The sequence below is a fragment of the Ruditapes philippinarum genome, unplaced genomic scaffold, assembly GCF_026571515.1.
Source record: "Ruditapes philippinarum isolate M1 unplaced genomic scaffold, ASM2657151v2 ctg3362_1_1_1_1, whole genome shotgun sequence".
NCBI lineage: Eukaryota > Metazoa > Mollusca > Bivalvia > Venerida > Veneridae > Ruditapes > Ruditapes philippinarum.
This window is the reverse complement of record NW_026852484.1, coordinates 23,424-44,242: the sequence shown is the minus strand read 5'-3', so window position 1 is coordinate 44,242 and position 20,819 is coordinate 23,424. Positions and strand designations below refer to the sequence as shown.

The following is a 20,819-nucleotide window of genomic DNA, read 5'->3' as shown; positions in this document are numbered from 1 at the left end:
GTACATAAATGCGCCGTCGGTGCATCAGTGGTCAAGTGGTAAAGATTATTGACTTCAAATAACTTCCCTCTCACCTCAGTGGGTTCAAATCAGATATTTTGGATTCTTCCATGTAAGGAAATTATCCAGCTAGCTTAACAAGCTAAACAAAACTATATTTTGTTCTTGGCAATCGCGTGTTCCTGATGCAAGAAATTATTTAAAGACGAATATATCACATGATAGTCTACATATTATTATTAAAATGATTTTTTATAAATTTTAAATATTGTGTGTACCGGATAAATAATTGAATTTTGAAAAATATCAAACTTATTTCCATAATGTTTATTATTATGAAGAAGTAAACAATGAAAATTGGAATATATAAACATTTGTGTTCCTAATGAAAAAAGCTACAATTCTTACAAAACCTACCTTTTTATGAAATTGTTTTATAATAAAAATTAACAACGGGGTAATTTACCAAAGTACGCTCATTAGATGACAAAATGGTACAACGTTCTCTTTGGTAATGAGTTTAACGATGTTTAAGAAGTCAACGCCAATTTGAACTTGACCTTTGACCATTTAACCTTAAAATCGATCAGAAGTAATGACTAACTTCCGTGTCCAATCAAAGGACTGTAAAACCCATTTCGTCTTTAGAAAAATGTCGACATTGAAGAAAAGCCTATGACCCATTAGTGCCCGTCCCTCGGGGATGTAAACAATATGGAATGAGATGCCTTTGATGATGTTTCGTGCCAAATATCTATGTTCTAGCCACAAGGGCCTTATGGAAAGATATTTTTCATGTTTTTATTTTAAATTATTGAAACAAAGCCAATAACCTATGCGGTAGCGCAAAGTTTGTAGTCATAGTCGTATTTCAAGCAATCTTGGTAAATGTCAATATGATAATACTTAATGCAAAATATCAAAGTTCTAGCCATTGTGGTCCCAGAGAACAAGTTTTTCGAAGGCTTTTGGTCTATCGACACTATATAAAAACACATGACCCCTAAGGTGGGATCAATTTTGACGAGAGATATTGTTTTAAGAAATTGTAGACAACAAACAACGCACGTCTCTCAATACAACGTGGTAGAAAAGATAAAATAAACATCAGTAAAGTCATTTTATTGATATTACCTTTAAGAACCGAGAAATACATACCAACCAGTCCTGTAGCAGATGGTATTTCTGCGTTTCCATTGTCTGACACTATTGTATGGAACTTCCCATGGCATGACACGAACATTGTCAAGTACTTGAAGCCTATTGGACCATCTCTTTCGAATAACGGCTGATAGTAAACCCATTGCATTTTTCCATTCTGGTTTTTGCTAAGGATATATATAGGTGTATGTATGCTAGTCGCTACAGCATAAATACATAGATCAGCATATGACTGGCATGTTTTAATGTCGTTACAATCATTTACCACACTCTTATAGAATTTCTTCAAAACCTTTGTTTGGTCTTTGTTTCTTTTCTGTCCAGTTGCCTTAGCTGCTTTTGGAATATTTCCACAAAGTAATGGCAAGTGGGGGATAAACTGTTCCGCATACTTAGACAGTATATCTATAACTGCCTTATGAAGGTAGTTTTTGTCAGTGCATTTTTGTAAAGTATTCACATTTATTGTTCTGCCATTTACATTGACAGCTTTGCATCCGTTTTGACCTTGGGCTTTCAAAGCCGATTTGACACCATCTGCAATACACTCAAACATAGACAAACCATTGCTTTTAACAATTCTACTTTGATTTTCGCAAATGAGTGTTTGTTTAACTCTTTCAAGCTCCATATAATCACGACCTGACATGTCAAAGTTAGTCGCCATATTTCTCAACAAAGTTGTTTCATCTGTTGATAGATATCCTGAAAAATGATATATTAGATCATCAATGTATATTGTTTTGTATACTTACAAAGTAATTGTTCTCGCTCTTTCCATAGCATTTCCATAGTTAATGTGTTTGCTTCTCAATCAAGTGATTGTGGGTTCAAGTCTTGTCTGGAGTACATCCATGTTCTCTCATTTGTCCATGTTATAAAGAAATTCTCTGAGCTCAACTTAGAATAAGGATATTTGATTGGACAGAAACAGTTCAGAATTGCCACCTTCCATTACTTCACAAAAGCTTTTTAATTTTCCATGATAAACAAATGGTGTTTACATTTGTTATTTTACAATATTAAACTATATCGTTCAAGAAATAGAAATTATCTTTTGTAAACCCTATTTTAGTAAATTCTCCTGGAACTGTGAGATCATGTTTTTTCTGTGCATACATAAATTATGCACTTTTTATGTGTTATTCTACAATACATTGCAACTTTGAAAGGTCTTCAAATATATTTGGACCGTTCCATTTATCATTGCCTTATAAGTGTTAATGATATACGTGTATGTTAGACTTATGCCCATTAACCCAATAAAATTATAATCAAAGATATTATTAAAACAAAGGAACATTTTGTCTCCTGATGCGTGTATGTTCAAAACATTGAGAGAACAAACTGCTCTTTATCAGTCATGCAATTTAAAGTTTTAAAAACAGTAACATAATGCAAACTCACCGAATTCATTCCATTTCCTTATGTACGGTTCTAAGAATGTCCCTTTACGAAGTTTAATTAAAACCTGAAATAAAAGAAACGTTCATTGAATACAGTTACTATAAATGAAAAAAGCCACAACATTTCTTACAAACGAAACACTCTTTAGATATAAAACATCTTTGCTCGGTTTGTAGGCCTTAATAAACGTTATTTGTGTGTACAAGTTATTACCTTGAAGATGCAAATAGTACTTATCAACTGTTTGGAAGTTTTAGGTCTGCCACTATCATTACATTATAGACTATTCGTGACAAATCAATTTTTGTTCAAATAGGGATACAAACAAGTTCTAAACGCAGCGTTAGGTTGTGTTTTGTCTTTATTGGTCGTTATTGATCGCAAGGTTGAGATTTTGCCAAAAAACGCAAATAAATACTTTGTCCGAATCACACTGCATTTTACCTGAATGTTCAAAAACCTGCGAGTTTATACTTCTAAAACTTATCATGCAATTTTAAAAGTATTGAAGGCAATACAAAAGGCCCTACCAATTAGAACCCACAAAAGGTATGTCAGTAACGTCTCTAAAAAATGAGTCAGAATATATTTGTTTTTTTTCCACTATTTTAAGTCTATTTGTTGTCATAGCAATATAGGAACGCTTTTCTTAAATGGCAGTCACAATAAGTAACAAAGTTTCAAAAACTTACTTTAAAAGGGCCATAATGTTTAAAATTTTGGCGTCATTATAATTTCCTTTTCATAATTATTAAATAAATCAAGTACTTCAAGTTATAAGGCAATGACAAAAAGTTAAAAAGCGACAAACCTTTAAAAATAGCATAGCTTTCAGAATAATGTTCTTTATCTCTAAACTGTGCTTTGCCATGACAAACAAGCATTCAAAAATTCATTTTAGTAATTATGCTCCACGAAGGTGAGTATATAGTCGCCGCTTTGTCCGTCTGGCCGGACATAACTTTGAAACAAAAAGAGGTATCAACATGAAATGTTGTAGGTAGATAGATCTCATTGGGTAGGTGAGCAGTGCAAAAAAAAGAAACGTAACCCTTCTTTGCCTAATTTTTGGAGTTATCACCATATTTTCATTTTTACACTTCAAATTTGTTCGGGGTATAACTAAAAAATTATAAGAGATATCAACATGAAACTTTGTAGATAGACAGATCTCATTGCTAACTAATGTCCCTTGTCTTACAACTGCAATGTTCATGATAATAAAGCATTCTTGGTTACATATTGACTCAATCATGTTTTTTTGTTTTAGGTTATTAGCTTTATTAAAGTTTTTGCAACAACAACGCCCAGCAATCAATATAGCTTCACTTTTTTTCGAATGAGACGAGCTAAAAATGATGTACTGTACATAAACACCATCTATCCGTAGTTTGAAATTCGTTAAAGTTTCAGTTATGTGTGAGTTATCACAATAATTTGGTAATTTAACCATATTTAACATTTGTAGGAAAAAAGAGGTACATAGTTTCCTTACTGGCATCTTTCCATATTTCCAGTTTCATAAAATTATTTTAGTCCTATTTGAGTATCAACTTTTACAGACGGACGGACGGACTGACCGACGGACAGATTGATGGAAGAAAACATTATAGTATCCTCGGGTTAAACCCGAGAAGGACTAAAAATGGTACTCATCATTCAACTATAAGAAAAGGCATTACTCCCCTGACAAAGTCACATCGACATTGTGTCTATAACGATTATATTATGAAATGTTAAATTAACTTAAGAATTTTTCTTCCTCATTTTAATCTACACAACTAATATATTCGAATATGGTTTGTGTGTGAACAGTTGAATCCATACTGAACAGTTGAATCCATACAGTTATCTATAAATTCTTTGACCCGCTGGCGTAATGCAAATGAACAGTCCAAGGCCCCTAAGCAGTTTCAAGAATTTATTCAAATTCAAGTATGTTTATGCCACCGACGCGAAAATAATTGGCAGTGCTAACTAAATGAAAAATTAAAAGGTATCAGAGGTTATTCAGACTGCGTTTGACACAATGGCGTCAGAAGAAAAATTAAGAAATAACGCAATTTATATCAAACAGTATTGAATTGTTGTTTTTTGTACATGTATGAATACCAAAAATATTATGTAATTATACAATTTCAACTTGGTGTTAAGAAGCATTTCATCATTGTATGCAATACAACAGTTACATGAAAATACGGAAAAAACATCATTATATGCACGTGCGTACACATCAATACTCTACAATATTTATACATTTTCGCTCTTTAAAAGTCTGCTGACAGGGCCAGTGGCTAAGCGTCATAATTTATATTCACGTACCAAAAGATGCTATTGCAGTCCTTAAATGTATTTAATGGTTTGCAAGAGTGATAATTATTAACAATTCATTGATGTTCCATTTCTACCAATTTATCGCTTTTTTAATTATCACGATTACACTTTATTTATATTTACATCTATCACCACTATACCCATATTGATAATGCAGTCATTACTCACTCATCAGAATGACATTATAAATTTAGATTCAAACGCACGCATCCTATGTTTAGAATTCACTACAATAATGTAAAATTATTGTATTTTACATTGTCTCTCTTATTAAGTTTCCAATGTTCATTCATTGGATTTCCGTTTAGAATAGATAAATACAGAATCCCTAAAGAAAGCCCAACACGGCAAAATTGAAAATGTTGCAGGCTCGGTTTGATTGAGCCTGTTCATGGACGGTACTGGAAAGTGCAAGTTACCGTCCACGCCCCCTAGCACCGGCTTAAGCAGAATTCAACATTTAAACGTGAAATAGTAAAACGTTTAACTCACGATCAAATTCTAGTACATGTTGTTCCCGTTTATCTGAATCCAGCATAGACATAATATATAATTTCTCGTAACTTTCTATTATGCACTACAATGTTCAGGGCATTAAGCATAAACTAGACACGCCCTTTGCCGAAAATTAGGACTTTGATATCGTTTCTTTCTCTGACACGTGTATAAATAGTTATACACCAAACTTGACAAAGACAAAAATCAACAACTTAGAGAACTAGAAGTAAATACAAATTGGCACCAATTTAAAGATCCAAGCATAGATATACAGACACACAAAATTACAGAATCACATAAATCATAATAGATGTTTCAAAAATATGTATTCCTAACATTGATGTCACCGTTATACCAAATAGCCTACCCTGCTTTCCCCCCTAACTTAACACAACTTATCAGACAAAGACGACGAAGGTATTACAAAAAGCCAAGCGTACCAATACTGAACATGATTGGCTGCGATAAGTGTGACACTTTGCAACAACATTGTTTCAAAAATAGAAAATTCTCAAGCTTATCATATACATACGCTTGAAAAAAAAATCTAAAGACATCACAGCAAAACTCAAAAACATAGTGGTACTGTCTGAAATCAGACAAAATGACAAAAGCGGAATACTGGACGACTTTTATTAGAGATAAACTCTGGCAGTTTTCCAGCACAGTGAACCTTCTACCTCAAACATGGAATCCTAGACTATAATACCAGATGAAAATTCTCTAGTTCTTTGTGGTGTTGCGCGGGAAGGTAAAACGGAGAAATTCTGTTTTACTACATCTTTATTTACTAACTTCTCTAAAATGTAAGTAAACCCCAAAACTGTTTTGTCAACTGGCTGTTAATCTACAGGATATGGCATACAGGCTTCTTGTTTATACATAAATGTATGGCATTCAAGCTTTCTTGAATGGTTCTCATCCTATCTTTTTGGCCGCAGGCAATGTTGTTATACCTAGTGCACATTCTAAATGGAGCACTTTTAAAGCGGGAGTACAACAAGGATCCATCTTGGGACCTCTTTTGTTGTTAACGTATATTTATGACATTGTTTTTGATATACAAGCCAATATTCGCCTATTGTCTAACAACACGAGTCTATATTAATAGTAGATGTTCATACCTCTGCTGATAGAACTCGTATTTCTGACCTCTCTGCTATCTCCCAGTGGACCAAAACCCAGTTCAATTCGAAAAAAAAAAAAACAGAAAAAAACATAGAATCTCTTATCTTGACTTTCAAAATTGGCAATCAAGTCCATCCAACTTTAGGTATGAATGGGGAGATTAATCAAGAAGTAATACATCATAAACATCTTGGTGTACATTAAGTCTTCTTTTTCGATCTCAGATAAACTATATAACTGAAAAGGCCTACAAGCGAAGCATATCAATGTAATGCAAAAGTTTAAATAAGTCTTGGTTGTCATTCACCGGAAAAATATATGTATTTTATTTGTCTACTTTTACAATACGATGATGTAAACTTTGAAAACTGTACAACCCACGGATAGGAAACAATCGAAAAGGTGGCAGTTCGTATTGTATCGGGTGCAACTAAACTTGTGTCAATTGCTAAAGTTTTGTCCGAGGTAGGGTGGGAATCAATCCCTTGAATCACGTCGAAACCAAAACAAACTTTTTCTGTACAAAATCTGCTGTGTATTGTATTATTTAAACAACTGGTTTAGCTCTTAAATTTGATTTGCAAATCATGGTCATGCAACTACATAATTAGTTAAAGAATTAGTTGGTCATGGTCATGCAACTACATAATTAGTTAGAGAATTAGTTGGTAGAGTCTATTAATTTTTATTTAGGGGGTAAGTCATACACAAATTTACAATTTATATGCATTTATTATTTTGCAATGATTTTTTTATTATTTTAAATGTTCTGGGATTGGTTAATCATTTGTTTTGTAAATAAAATTATTAGATGTCCGATTAAAGGCATCATTTCAAAGAAAATGAAATTAGTTCACACCGTCATATGTATTGATCACGAGATTCAGCCAATGAAAAAAACATCAACACACCGTCATAGTCAGACAGAGAAAAAGTTTGCAAATAGTAAATCGAAAATCTGTATGTAGCAAACTTAAGAATAATTATTGCAATTTTAAATTTCATATCATATTTTGGCTGAAGAAACTGTCCGAGGAGGGCCAGGCATTTTCGTAACGTAAGATGGCTGTCGTTACTATAACACGTGATTATCTTGAAGCTCCATCGCAAAATCAACGCGAGAAATATAACTAGCTAACATTTGCGCGTCGCATAGGATAGGAAAATTATTTTATATTTGTTTGTAATAAATATTTACAAACCGTATCTTTTGGGTTTCATTGGATCAATGATATTAAATAATAGTGTTTTTGTAAAAACAAAACAAAAGCAAAACATGGGCAGATCGTGCCCGTGTTAGCTTTGTTTTACAGTACAGAGAACAAAGAAATTTATAGAATGGATTTTTATTGTTATATTTCTATTCCTGTGGATTTGCACAATTTTCATATGTTCTGAACCAGGCATAAAAAGTCTCATACATAATTTTGTATGCAATCGTATCTATATTACATATCAATGTATGTAATATTTTTTCTTGCTATAAAATGACCAAACATCTTGTCCATCCTTATCTTTCTTAAATGTTCCAAGATTCCACCAATGAACAACTTACGACATTTAAACTGTTACAGAGCTGTTACAGAGCTGCCAGAGAGCTCGTATCACGCTATATTATAATTCCTTCTCCAACGTCCACAACTCAAGCCTTAAACAGTCTTCAAATCGACGTTCGCAACCCTCAAACATTATCGTTATTAAAACAGAGCATATCCCCTGACATTCAAAGGGTACCGAAATATTTAACTATGGTAAAAGTAGTAGACTGCTGGTTTTGCACACACGTTTGAAGACCAACTGTAGCTTATTGGCCAAATACCTTTTTTCTAAGAATATCATATCGTTTGTGGGCAAAGAAAAATCTCATCATTTTTCTCTAGACTGTCCTCTCTTTATAAAAAACATAAGACCTCAGGTGGTAAACTGTGTGAGCATACACTGACACGTTTCATTAAAATCTTCTTTTCTTTTTGGTAATGCGGCACTTAGAGACTCAGACAATGAGAAAATGATTTCAGTGCAAAATATTGATCAATGCTAGATCTGCACATGCAAGTTACAATAAATTCATTAAGATCATTATGAAATAACTTTTGTGAATATGTCAACAGAAATGAAATGTGTCAACATACCTACATTTGAATAATTATTATCACTATCTTAAAGCTACAAAATGTGACAAATACAAAATCAATGAAGAGTTTGGTCTACAGGGTATATTTTGTGTCCGTGCCATAAACTTTTCATCGATCAAGGTATGCAGGCGATTCACAAATGACATTTTATTTGCATGGGCCTGATTTGACATCTTAGCCTATAACAGGCCATTTTAGACCTTGACCTTCTAGTATGACCTTGGACTTTAAAGTAGGGGTCTGTGTGTTGCGTTTGACCTTTTGTCTTATTAGTGTTAACATTTGTGCCAAGTCATCTTAAAATCCCTTGACTGACGAAAAGGTTACTGGACACAATATATACCCTATAAAGTGTTAAGATTTTACCTATCAGTGTAACCTTGATCTTGAAGGATGTTATGTGAACATTTGTGTCAAGTATTTTCAAAATCCCTCGATGGATGATAAAGTTATGAACTTGAAACAAAATATACCCTATAACAGACAATATTAAGTTTTGAACTCTAAGTGTGACCTTGACCTTGTAGGTAGGCAACTGGTCTTTGCGCAAGATACATTGACTAATTATTCTAAACATTTATGCCAAACATTTTTAAAATCTCTTTATGAATAAGAAAGTTATGGACCGGACACGACAAACACCCTCAAATAGACAATGTTGACATTTAATCACCAAGTGTGACTTTAACCTTGGAGGTAGGGGTCCGGATATTGCGAAACAAAATTTGTCTCATTTAAACAAACATTTGCGCAAAGTTATTTTAAATTTCTTTAATAAATGACTTCGTTATGGACCGTACACGAAAGTGTGATGGACAGACAGACGAACAAAAATGCGAGGAACAATTAAAAGGAGGGACTTAATTATGTCAAACTTCCTATCGGAGTTACCAAATTTAAAACACACAGTTGCATTGTGATATTGCATTGATATTTCAAATTCAAATACATGTTAAAAGAAATTTGCAAATGTAGTCACTGGTGACGAAACATTGCTTAGCCGGTGTCAGGGTACGTGGACGGAAACTTGCACTTTCCAGTACCTTCCAGGAACAGGATCAATCAAACAGTGCCTGGAACATTTCAATTGTATCGTTTTGGTCAGTCTTAATTCCGGTTCAAATTCTGTATTTGTAGTAATGTAAAAGAGGAGTGCATCGATTGTGTTTCAAAAAGAAATAAAGGATTACTTAATTATAGAACGCCCAGTATTATAATTATAAATCATTTCAAACACTCTCCGTACGGCTTCTGCAAACATTTAAATATCTTCTTAAATGTTTTCTTAAAGATAGAAAATGTACATTTTATCACTTCTAACGTTGAAAGAAGGCATTCTGGTCAGTGGCTGTCAGAATTAGGGTGCAATTGGCCACGACATTGTTATCTATAGATGTAGAATATGCATTTATCAACTAAAAACATGTTGTAAAATACCTTTTAGTACACTAGGCTTATCTGATTTTGCCTTTTTATATGATAAAATTTGATCTTTATATTAAAATATTTGTTTCAGGAATAAAATAGAGAAATACAGAATCCCTAAATAAAGCCCAACACTAAAATTGAAAATGTTGCAGGCTCGGTTTGATTGAACCTGTTCATGAACGGTACTGGAAAGTGCAAGTTACCGTCCACGCCCCCTAGCACCGGCTTAAGCAGAATTCAATATTTAAACACTAAAATGGTGAAATTTTGAATTTAAAATCATCCGCAGATGTGTTCATACGGCGGTTTTCATGGAACCTTCAATGTGACACAGTAGTGTCATTCCACGAAAAGCGGCGTATGGTCCCCAAGTAAAAGAGTGCGTGTGCCCTAAACGAGAAAACAATGGGCGGAACTAAATCAAATGGAATTTTGAAAGGGGATCTGAGGTTATGAAGCCATTACTGTTAATTAATAAATGTATTTGATTTTTACTTGAACAAAACACCACTTATAAATATGTCATGTTGAATAATTTAATTGACCTTAGATTGACTCACAGACAAATCATTTTATTTTGGTTAGTATGTTTGACTTGTTTTATTCAGATTTGAAGTAGCCAAAACCTAATGGGGCCATTCAAGCGTGGCATTTTCCTTTAAACAGATTCATTGAAAGTAAAATGGCTGAATTTTTATGAAATTCACAAAATCTTATTTCCATTGAATAAATTTGATTCCCACAAAACAACACTAAGGAAAACAAGAGCACCGTAAATACGTGGCAATGTACTCCCGAATGCAAATTTGTTATAAGTTATCAAAATTTTAAATTAATCAAAAATAATCTTTGAATATGGTAAAAGTCACAATTATTACACTTGTTCTGAACATGTTTTATTGCACGCAAAATATAATAGTAAGTGGAGAAGAGATTTATAACTATAAATGCGTGCTTTTTCCATTTAACTTTTATGAAATATGTATGTATGTATGTATGTATGTATGCATGCATGCATGCATGCATGTATGTATGTATGTAGTATATGCTTATTGATGACCGATAAGCCCGTTAAAACACAACACAAAAAGCAGCTATCGCTGTCGAGTTCGGACAGCAGACATGTCACCAGTCATGCCAATGAAGGGTTAATTTTGAATCACAAAATAGAGAAAAACAGAATCCCTTAAGAAAGCCCAAAATGGCACAATTGAAAATGTTGCAAGCTCGGTTTGATTGAGCCTGATCATGGACGGTAGTGGCAATTCAAGCTACCGTCAAAGTTCCCTAGCACTGGCTTAAGTAGAATTCAACATTTAAACATGAAAAGGGTTATATTCTTAATTCAGAGACAGATGTGTTCATGCGACCGTTATCAAGCCGAATAGAAAAACTTATTTAACACAAGCACAACAATAATGTCGCGCTGAACGATCTTTCATGATTGGAAATATAACATCTCTGTTTGAATTTACGGGGCGACGTTTTTCAGCCTCCAAATGGCATAAACAACGCTGATATTGCAATTAAATAGAGCAAATAAGAATCCCTAAAGAAAGCCCAACATAAACTGAAAATGTTGCAGGCTCGGTTTGATTGAACTTGTTCATGGGCGATACACTCAAGTGCAAAACTACCGAACACGCTCCTAGCACCGGCTTAAGCAGAATTCAACATATAATTTGAACTGGTACAATTTGGAATTTTGAAACATCCGCAACTTCATATTGCGGTTATCATGGAACATTCAATGTTAGACGCTAGTACCATTCCATGAAAAGCGGCGTTGATGCCTTTCAAATCGTGACTCTGTATTAGGGGCTCACGCCAACTAGCAAACTTACTTTGTTGTTCCATTTTTTTGTAGAAACACCGCATGCAATAGGGTTAAACCTAGGGGTATTGTCTCAATTGATAACTACAGGTACTCCAGAGAAATTTAATTGAAACGAGGCGAAAGTTTTAACATGCTGCCTTTAACATTTGGCAGTTTTTATGTATGATTAACTAATTGTATCTTAGTGGAATATATTTTCGTTCTTTGAAGACAGTTCGGCGCGACGTGTTAATCTTTTGTAGTTGGGTTGTTCAAGTATTCCAACTTGAATACTGTAAAATCACTCTAAGGATATGTGACCCCCCTTTTAAATTTGTCTTTTGGTCTTTTGACTTCTTATCTTAGTTATGCAAGTTTTTTTACCTTTGATCCCGTTCCAAAATACTATGTCTTATTTGTTTTCTCGTATGGGACACACGCAATCTTATACGTTGGGACCATACTGCGCTTTTCATGGAATGGCTAAAATGAAGATTCCATTTTATTCCGCCATATGAACACATCTGCTGATGTTTGTTAATTCAAAATTTCACCATTTTCATGTTTAAATGTTTAGTGCTTAATGTGTTGCTAGGGAGCGTGGGCGATAGCTTGCATTTTCAAGTACCGTTCATGAATAGGCGAAAACTTAGCCTGCACTTTTTCTATTTTTGGCCTTCTTTAGGATTAATAGATTAATATCAAATGATTAAATCATTAACACCTAGAATCTCCTAAATAATTATAATCTTAATATGGAAATACTAAAAAAATGCAAGTACAAACAGTATTAAAATAAAGAAATACGATGTTATACCGTTACTTACTTACAGAAGTTATATGAATGAATATGAAAAACGCGAAAATAAATGTAAATTTATTCGGTCAAACCTCGCCAAAACGCGAGAATTTAGATTCAAGAATATAAACTTGTTACAGTTATGAAATATTACATATGTAAATGAACAGACATATTCTACAGTTTTATGAAAATTTTATCCTTCTATAATTTTTTTTTTGTATGTTATTAAGTAAAATTTCATGGCGAATTCAAAAATAAAAAGAAAAATATATGTTGAAGCGTTGGATTTCTTGTAAAATGGCAGTTTCCATGGTATCCGTATATCTCAAAACTGTCAAAATAGCCAAACTGGGTTATAAATATGTAAAAAACAGTTTAATAAACACACAATAAGCATAATTTTATACAAAACCTGGTTATCTAAGGGTTCTGTATGAAACAAAAAAAACGATGATTTGACATATACTTTAAACAATGAGTTTTTCATGCTTCTTAACTGAACAAAAATGAGAAAAAAGCATGAATTCTGTAAATAATTAAAGCTATCAAAATTTTCTTTTATAGAATTTTCTACATTTTTGATATGTAAAGTAAATTTTATAGTGAATTCAAAAATAGAAATAAAAATATATATTGACCTGTTAGTTTTTTTTTTTGTTTGTTTTTTTTTGTAAACGGGCCTGCAGTTTCCATGGTTATCACATATACCAACTGTCAAAATAACCACACATTCTTAAGAATATCAGTGATGCACTTAATGCATTGATATATATATATATATAACAAAAATGTTGAAAAGTAAATTTCTATTACTTTTGATGCTATATGAAGTAAATGAACCTGGATATGTTTTTAAAACAAGTAATATCAGTGATACACTTAATGCATTGATATATATATATATAACAAAACTGTTGAAAAGTAAATTTCTATTACTTTTGATGCTATATGAAGTAAATGAACCTGGATATGTTTTTAAAACAAGTTATATAAGGCCATATTATTTCTTCACTAGCCTAACATACGAAAACAGTAAGCAAGTATTCAGGAATTAAAATAAAACATGAAAATTGGAACATTTCTTAGAAGTTATTTTTGTTTTTTTCTCAACATTTTTGACATATATCATTCTAAACTTGTTTGCCCACTTGTCTGCCAGTAATCAAGTGGCGACGCACTTTCATCACTGCAAGTGGGGTAACGCGCGCGGAATCATCATCAATATTTTCGTACTAATGCTAGGAGAAATCCTTTATCTGATGTTGTCTAAACGACCCTCTTATTCTTTTGAACCGCTCTCCATTTACATTTACAAATATTTATTCTGTATTAATTACTCATTATTTGTTTGTAGCCGAAATTTAAACAGTTATCCGCGTACTATTCAACTACTTTATTTTTTGAAAGCTAATTATCGGTGATTATCTTTCTTGGAAGCGCATTACAATGCGCACAAAAAACTACCGACAATTTTTAAGTGATTTTAATGATAGATTTAATTTGAAAAGAAAGATTGATCTCTACAAAAATTAATTTACGTAAAGAAATTTTGAACTTTGAAGATAATAATTACATTTTTTAATACACATAATAGGATTTACAACTTATTTTACCTGACAGACAATTTTGAAGGCATCCGGTGAGTTTTCGACAAATCGGGTAAACTCTGACCTGTCAGCTCGATGTGCTGTCATTCTGTCGTAGTCTTCTTTCTGAACAACGTTTTCTTTAGAAAACAAAGCACTGAAATTCAATTTGAATTTGTTATATTTGTTATTTTCTTGCTCTGCTTTAAAAATATTAGAAAACATAAAATTATGAAACAAGGACTGTGAAAGCCTAAGAATATAGCCGCAAGACATTCGTACGAATTCTTTAAGGTCGCAAGGTTGCCGCAACGTCGCAGACTCATTTCTCATCATGCACATTATTTCTGCGATTTTTTGACAGATTTTGGACGTCTCAAGACTGTCGTAAAACAATCATGATTTCTAGAGGTTCTCATGTAAAATATTTTGCGTTTTTTTTATGTTTTGCGAGGGCTGCAGGTTCGCCGCACCAGCATTTTGCCGTAATCAAATGATGTCAAGTGACATATCTACAAATCTATCTAGATAGACTGCGAAATTGCCTGCGATCTTTCTACGGCACAGATTTCTCTACAAATCGTACGAACTAAATTTCGTGCGGCTGATGTGATAGAGGCTTGAGATATTTATAGGATCGCATCGAAACAAACAGTTTAAAAGGCGAATGATAAACGCATCTGCAAAACCACAGTGAAACTAAAGTGTTGATTTTACCAGCATTGCTGAAATATTTCATGATCAAGTTGTTCACACATCTTAATTTTGTCTGCTATCGGTAAGTTCTGTAACTCATCTGGTACCATGATGCTTGTTACTAACGTGTCTGCAATTAAACAATGTGTTTGATTTAAATGTCGATAGTTTTATGTTTAATAAATTCATTAACAAATAATGAAGTAATAGAAAAAAATAAAACTTATAAAAAAATATAGCAGAGTTATTTGATTGAAAAGCACTAGTATATACTCATACGTAAACGTGTAGAATGAAAACTGTAGGCACCTCATACAAATGTGGGCCCCAAATATGCACATGTTTTGGTGAATCATATATTGCATTTAGCCAAACAAAACAAAGTATTTTGCTAGTTCAAATTTTCTTTTAACAATAAATACTAGGTATTTATGTAATTGAATGATAAAAAATAAACAAACATACTATTTAATGCACATGATAAGACCTAAAAATGTCAGAGTATTATATTTATATAAATGATATAATTCAAAATTTACTGAAATGGCTATCATATGAATAATCCAACTAATTTTAGTTTTATAACTAATTTATTGGTTTAAATAACATACATCTTTATATAATTATTGTATGAAAATACCTTCAAGTATGGAGCAATACATGCCAATCAGTCCTTTAGCAATTGGTATGCCCGCTTTCCCATCGTTTGATACTATCGCATGGAACTTCTTTTGTGATGACATGAACATTGTCAAATACTTGAATCCATCTGGTTGACCGTCACATTGTAATAAAGGCTGATAGTAAGCCCATTGCATTTTACCTATCTGGTTTTCGCAAAGGATATAAATAGGTGTTTGTAAGCAAGTTGCCGCAGCATAGAGACAAAGCATGGGAAAAGAATCATATGTTCCGATTAAACAGTCCGTAATCACAGTTTGATAAAAAGTCTCCAAATGTTTTTCTTGCTCTTTGCTCATTTCTTGATCGTTCTGCATTGCTGCCGTAGGAACGTTGTCACAAAGTAATGACAAGACAGGCTTAATCTGTGCCGCATGCGTCAAGAGTAGATCTACAACCTTTTCATGTAGGTAGTCTGAGGACGTATACATTTCCATCGTGTTTACTTGACTCGCGCTATCATTATCATCGCCGTTTTTGCATTTGTATCGACTTTTGATATCTAAAACTGATCTGATAGTCCGTGCAAGGCAGTCGAACAAAGGATAACTATTTTCTTGTATCACCCTATTTTCTTCTTCAAATCTCAGCGCTTCATATACGCATTCAGGTACACAATCATCTAGAAATGAATTTTCCAAATAAGTTGTCATATCTTCAAATCTAGAGGGTTATTTATGAGAGTTACGTACTTGTTTTAAATATTGATATAAATCCTGAAAATGTGTCGCAAATGTAACGTACTTTGTCTGAAGCATCGCACATTTAAATGCGATGACCTTATTCTTCAATCGATAACCTTTTATTAAATTTAAAGGTAATAGATTCTAGCCCTTTTTGAAATTAAAGATCATGCCTAAAAAAGCCCTAACGTCTCCAACGAGAAACAATGGAATGAATTTTGTGAAATGGTAAGTGTAAACGTTTTTAAAGCCTAGAAAACCTGTACATTGTAGACTATTTGAATCATACACTGCCTGCGGGTACGTACCGGAATATCCAGCCAGAGGGTAACTCTGCCGAGTTCCCGCTTAACAGTTACCCAAGAGCTAGATATTCCCGTCCATACCGACAGCCAGTGTTTGTTCCATACCGACAGTCAGTGTTTGATTATTACATGTCAATAATTTTCGGAACAGAACTGATATTTTCATTACGCAATTTTTTCTTACAGTAGCATATTGTAAAACAAGTTTGCTTTTTTAAAAAGAAACATGCGAGAGGTTTTGTCACAGCCGTTGAAGATTTATTTAATTGTTCTATTTGTGGGAAAGTGATAACTTCTGATAAGTCGACCAATAGCAACATATCGGCTATTTCCGTCAATCTCTCAGATTAGGATTAATCGGTGAGATGTTCCAAAGCTAAAGAAGCAGCACAATTTGGCGTAACTGAGCTATTTTGTCATGCTCCCCCGAGAAATTATTTTGGAAGAATAAGGGATATCCTGGCATTTTGTGACTATCAAGAGGCTATATTGACAACATATTGGTGAGGATTTCAAACTCTTATTAATTTTAAAATATGTAAAATAAACAAGTACGTTACATATATCATAAAACTTTTTTTAGCTCGACTAAAGTCCTGGCGGCGTTGCCGTTGCCGTCCGCAAACTTGTACCTGGATCATAACTTTTTTAGTTCTTGGAGTATTGTCTTCATACTAGGCCACAACAACCCTTGGGACAAAACCTTTCAGTAGACTACACTTACCTTGACCTTCATCCATAAATGACCTTCACTTTCAAGGTCAAATGTTTATTATTGGCTGGAACTTTGTTTATTTTGAATGGATTGTCTTCAAATTTGAACATAATAATCTTCAAGCATAGCCCTTTAAAATAACCAGACAGACTTTGACCTTCACTCATAAATGACATTGACTTGAAGGTCAAATTATTGAAATTTACATCTTCTTTACTGTAGCTTTGCTATCATTGAATGGATTGACTTCATACTATAACAGAACATTTTTAAGGACAAGACCTTCTTGTTTATCAAACTTAAATTGACCTTGGCTCTTTTATGACCTTGACCTTGAAGGTTAAATTATAGAATTTTCACTGATTTGTGCATTAAATGACCAAATATATTTATTGGTGTATATGTAGGGCGTTTTGTGTTTTCATTACTAACAGTATAATGTAAGAAAATGCAAGTTACAATCAGTGGCATATTATATGAAGTGGACATTTTCGATAGGGTGAAAGTAATAGGGATGCTCTCAGGCACAGGGAAAAAGAGCCCTTCTTGGCACCGCCTAGAGGCAGGTTTAAAACAATTTGTCAAAAATGGGCGAGAATTCGTGTTAAAATTAGTCTCGTTTATTGATTTCTGATGGCTCTAGCGTATTCAGTATGTCTCGCGCCTTATTTCCGTGTAACATCTGATCACTTTGTGTTATTGTCAATACAACAGAGGGACACGTCTTTAAAACTGTGTCCCTCAAGGTGAAAATGTTCAGCAACTGGGGATCTGTTAAATTTTCGTGTTTTCCTGTCAGAGCGGTGTAAGTTCATTCGTTTATTTAAATTAAGTTTAGTTACAATGACATATTGTTTGTTGCACACTTTGCAAGAAATAAGGTTAATAACGTATGCCGTTTTACAATTCATTATGTCTTTAAGAGATGTTTTGGCCCCTATTTTTGAGGAGAATGTATTTGTAAGGTGCATAGCAGCATAGGATTGGCATCATGGTGTGCCACATGGTCCAGACTGACCTATTTTATCTGTCATTATTGGTCTCAGTTGGGCTCTAACACGTATGTCTCTGAGGCTTTTAGGTCTCCTTTATGCAATGGTTGGTCTAGTTGGGAACAACTAGTTAAGTTTCTGTGAAGGCTCAATAATTGGCCAATGTTTGTCAATGATGGCTCAAGGCTAGTGTTTGGTAAATCCGGGTGAAATGTGAGCACAGATGGAATTTTATTTTGTTTTTTTGTGAAGAACCACTAGAGTGATGTTTGTACTCAAGTAGTTCCTTCCTATGCGTGCTGTCTGCATTTGAGATCGCTTTTGCAATGTCTTCTTCTTTGTATCCTCGTTTCCGAAGGTTTTCAGAGAGTTATTTCGCTCTGATATTGAACGTGTTGGGATCTGAACAGATTCGTTTGATTCTCAAAGCCAAACTATAGGGTATGTTCTTACAACAGTGGCAGCTGCTTGTAAGAAGGTATTTGTGTTTATCGGTGGGTTTTGAATTCAAATCAGTAATAATATGATTGTCTTTAATATAAGTTTGCTCATATTAATTTGATTGGCCCCTTTAATTGGCCGCTAAAGCTATAAAAAAGGAAAACCTTAAAACGTCTATCTTTTTCAGAACTAATTGATGGATGATCACCAAATGTCTGTAGCACTCTTAAGTATTCGTTTACCAAGTTTGCTCATATAAATTTGATTGGCCCCTTTTAGGGGTCTCTAGAGCTTAAAATAAAAATACCTTTAAACGTCTAATTCTACAGAACTAATTAATGGATGATCACCAAACTTTGTCTGTAGCATTCTTGGGTAGTCTTGTATCAAGTTTGCTAATATTAATTTGATTGGCCCCTTTAAGGGGCCGCTAAAGCTAAAAATAGAAATACTTTTAAACGTCTATTACTACAGAAGTAATTGATGGATGATCACCAAACTTTGTCTGTAGCATTCTTAGGTAGTCTTTTATCAAGTTTGCCCTTTTTAGGGGGGTCTCTAGAGATAAAAATATAAAAAAAAACCTTAAAACGTCTAATTCTACAGAACTAATTGATGGATGATTACCAAACTTTGTCTGCAGCATTCTAAGGTATTTTTTTTATCAAGTTTGCTCATATTAATTTGATTGGCTCGTTTTAGGGGTCTCTAGAGCTAAAAATGAAAAAAAAAAATTAAATATCTTCTTCTTCAGAACTAATTAATGGATGATCACCCATCCTTGTCTGTAGCATTCTTAGGAAGTCTTTTATCATGTTTGCTCATTTTAGTTTGATTCGCCCCTTTTAAGGGCCGATAAAGCTAAAATTAGAAATACCTTTAAACGTCTATTTCTAGAGAACTAATTGATGGATGATCACCAAATTTTGTCTGTAGCATTCTTGTGTAGTCTTTTATCAAGCTTGCTCATATTAATATGATTCGCCCGTTTAAGGGTCCGAAGCTTAAAAAAGAAATACCTTTAAACGTCAATTTGTACAGAACGAATTGATGGATTTTCACCCAACTTTGTCTGTAGGATTCATTGGTAGTCTTTTATCAAGTTTGCTCATATTAATTTTATTGGTCCCTTTAAGGGGCCGCTAAAGCTAGAAATAGAAATACCTCTAAACGCCTAATATTTCAGAACTAATTGATGGATGATCACCAAACTTTGTCTGTAGCATTCTTTGGTATTCGTTTATAAAGTTTGCTCATATAAATTTGAATTGCCCCTTTTAGGGGTCTCTAGAGCTAAAAATATAAAAAACTTTAAAAGTCTAATATTACAGAACTAATTGACTGATGATCACCAAGTTTGTCTGTAGCATTCTTAAGTAGTCTTTTAGCTAGTTTTCTCATATTAATTTGATCGGCCCGTTTTAGGGGGCCGATAAAGCTAAAAATAGAAATATTTTTAAACGTCTATTTTTACAGAACTAATTGATGGATGATCACTAAACATTGTCTGTAGCATTCTTGGGTAGTATTTTATCAAGTTTGCTCATATTAATTTGATTTGCCAGTTTTAGTGGCCACTTTAGCTAAAAATAGAAAAACCCTTTGAACGTCAGTTCCTACTGAAATAATAGATAGATGATCACCAAACTTTGTGGCTTTTTTAGGTAGTCTTTTATCAAGTTAACTCATATTAATTTGATTGGCCCCGTTTAAGCTGAAGCTTAAATGTCCCAGGTTATGGCATTTCTTAGAATTATTGTTTAAACGTATTCTATGCTCAAATTAAATATTAGAAAATATTAATATTGACAATAGATAATTTCCAAAACTGAAAAGCAGGTCTTTCTAGTGAGCGACTAAGGCTTATCAAAAGAGCTTTATTTTATTGAGGTATTTCAACGAAAACTAAACAAAAATTGATGACGTCGACATATTTTACGTTGCGTACACATGTGTACACAAATAACTTTAAATGACTTTATAACATTTTTTTTATTTGCCCTGATGATTA

At 33.3% G+C, this 20,819-nt stretch overlaps 1 protein-coding gene across 3 annotated transcripts in view; it reads right to left on the bottom strand.

The window, feature by feature from the left end:
- Positions 1-20,819, bottom strand: part of LOC132714615 (uncharacterized) — a 42,838-nt gene that overhangs the window by 14,621 nt on the left and 7,398 nt on the right. For all 3 annotated transcript variants that reach the window (XM_060697510.1, XM_060697516.1, XM_060697523.1), the window contains 5 exons: positions 15,632-16,294; positions 15,013-15,121; positions 14,323-14,452; positions 2,569-2,632; positions 1,159-1,866 (listed from right to left, as the gene is read on the bottom strand). In XM_060697510.1, the coding sequence (XP_060553493.1) occupies positions 1,159-1,866; positions 2,569-2,632; positions 14,323-14,452; positions 15,013-15,121; positions 15,632-16,294 (1,674 nt within the window). The remainder of the gene's footprint in view (positions 1-1,158; positions 1,867-2,568; positions 2,633-14,322; positions 14,453-15,012; positions 15,122-15,631; positions 16,295-20,819) is intronic.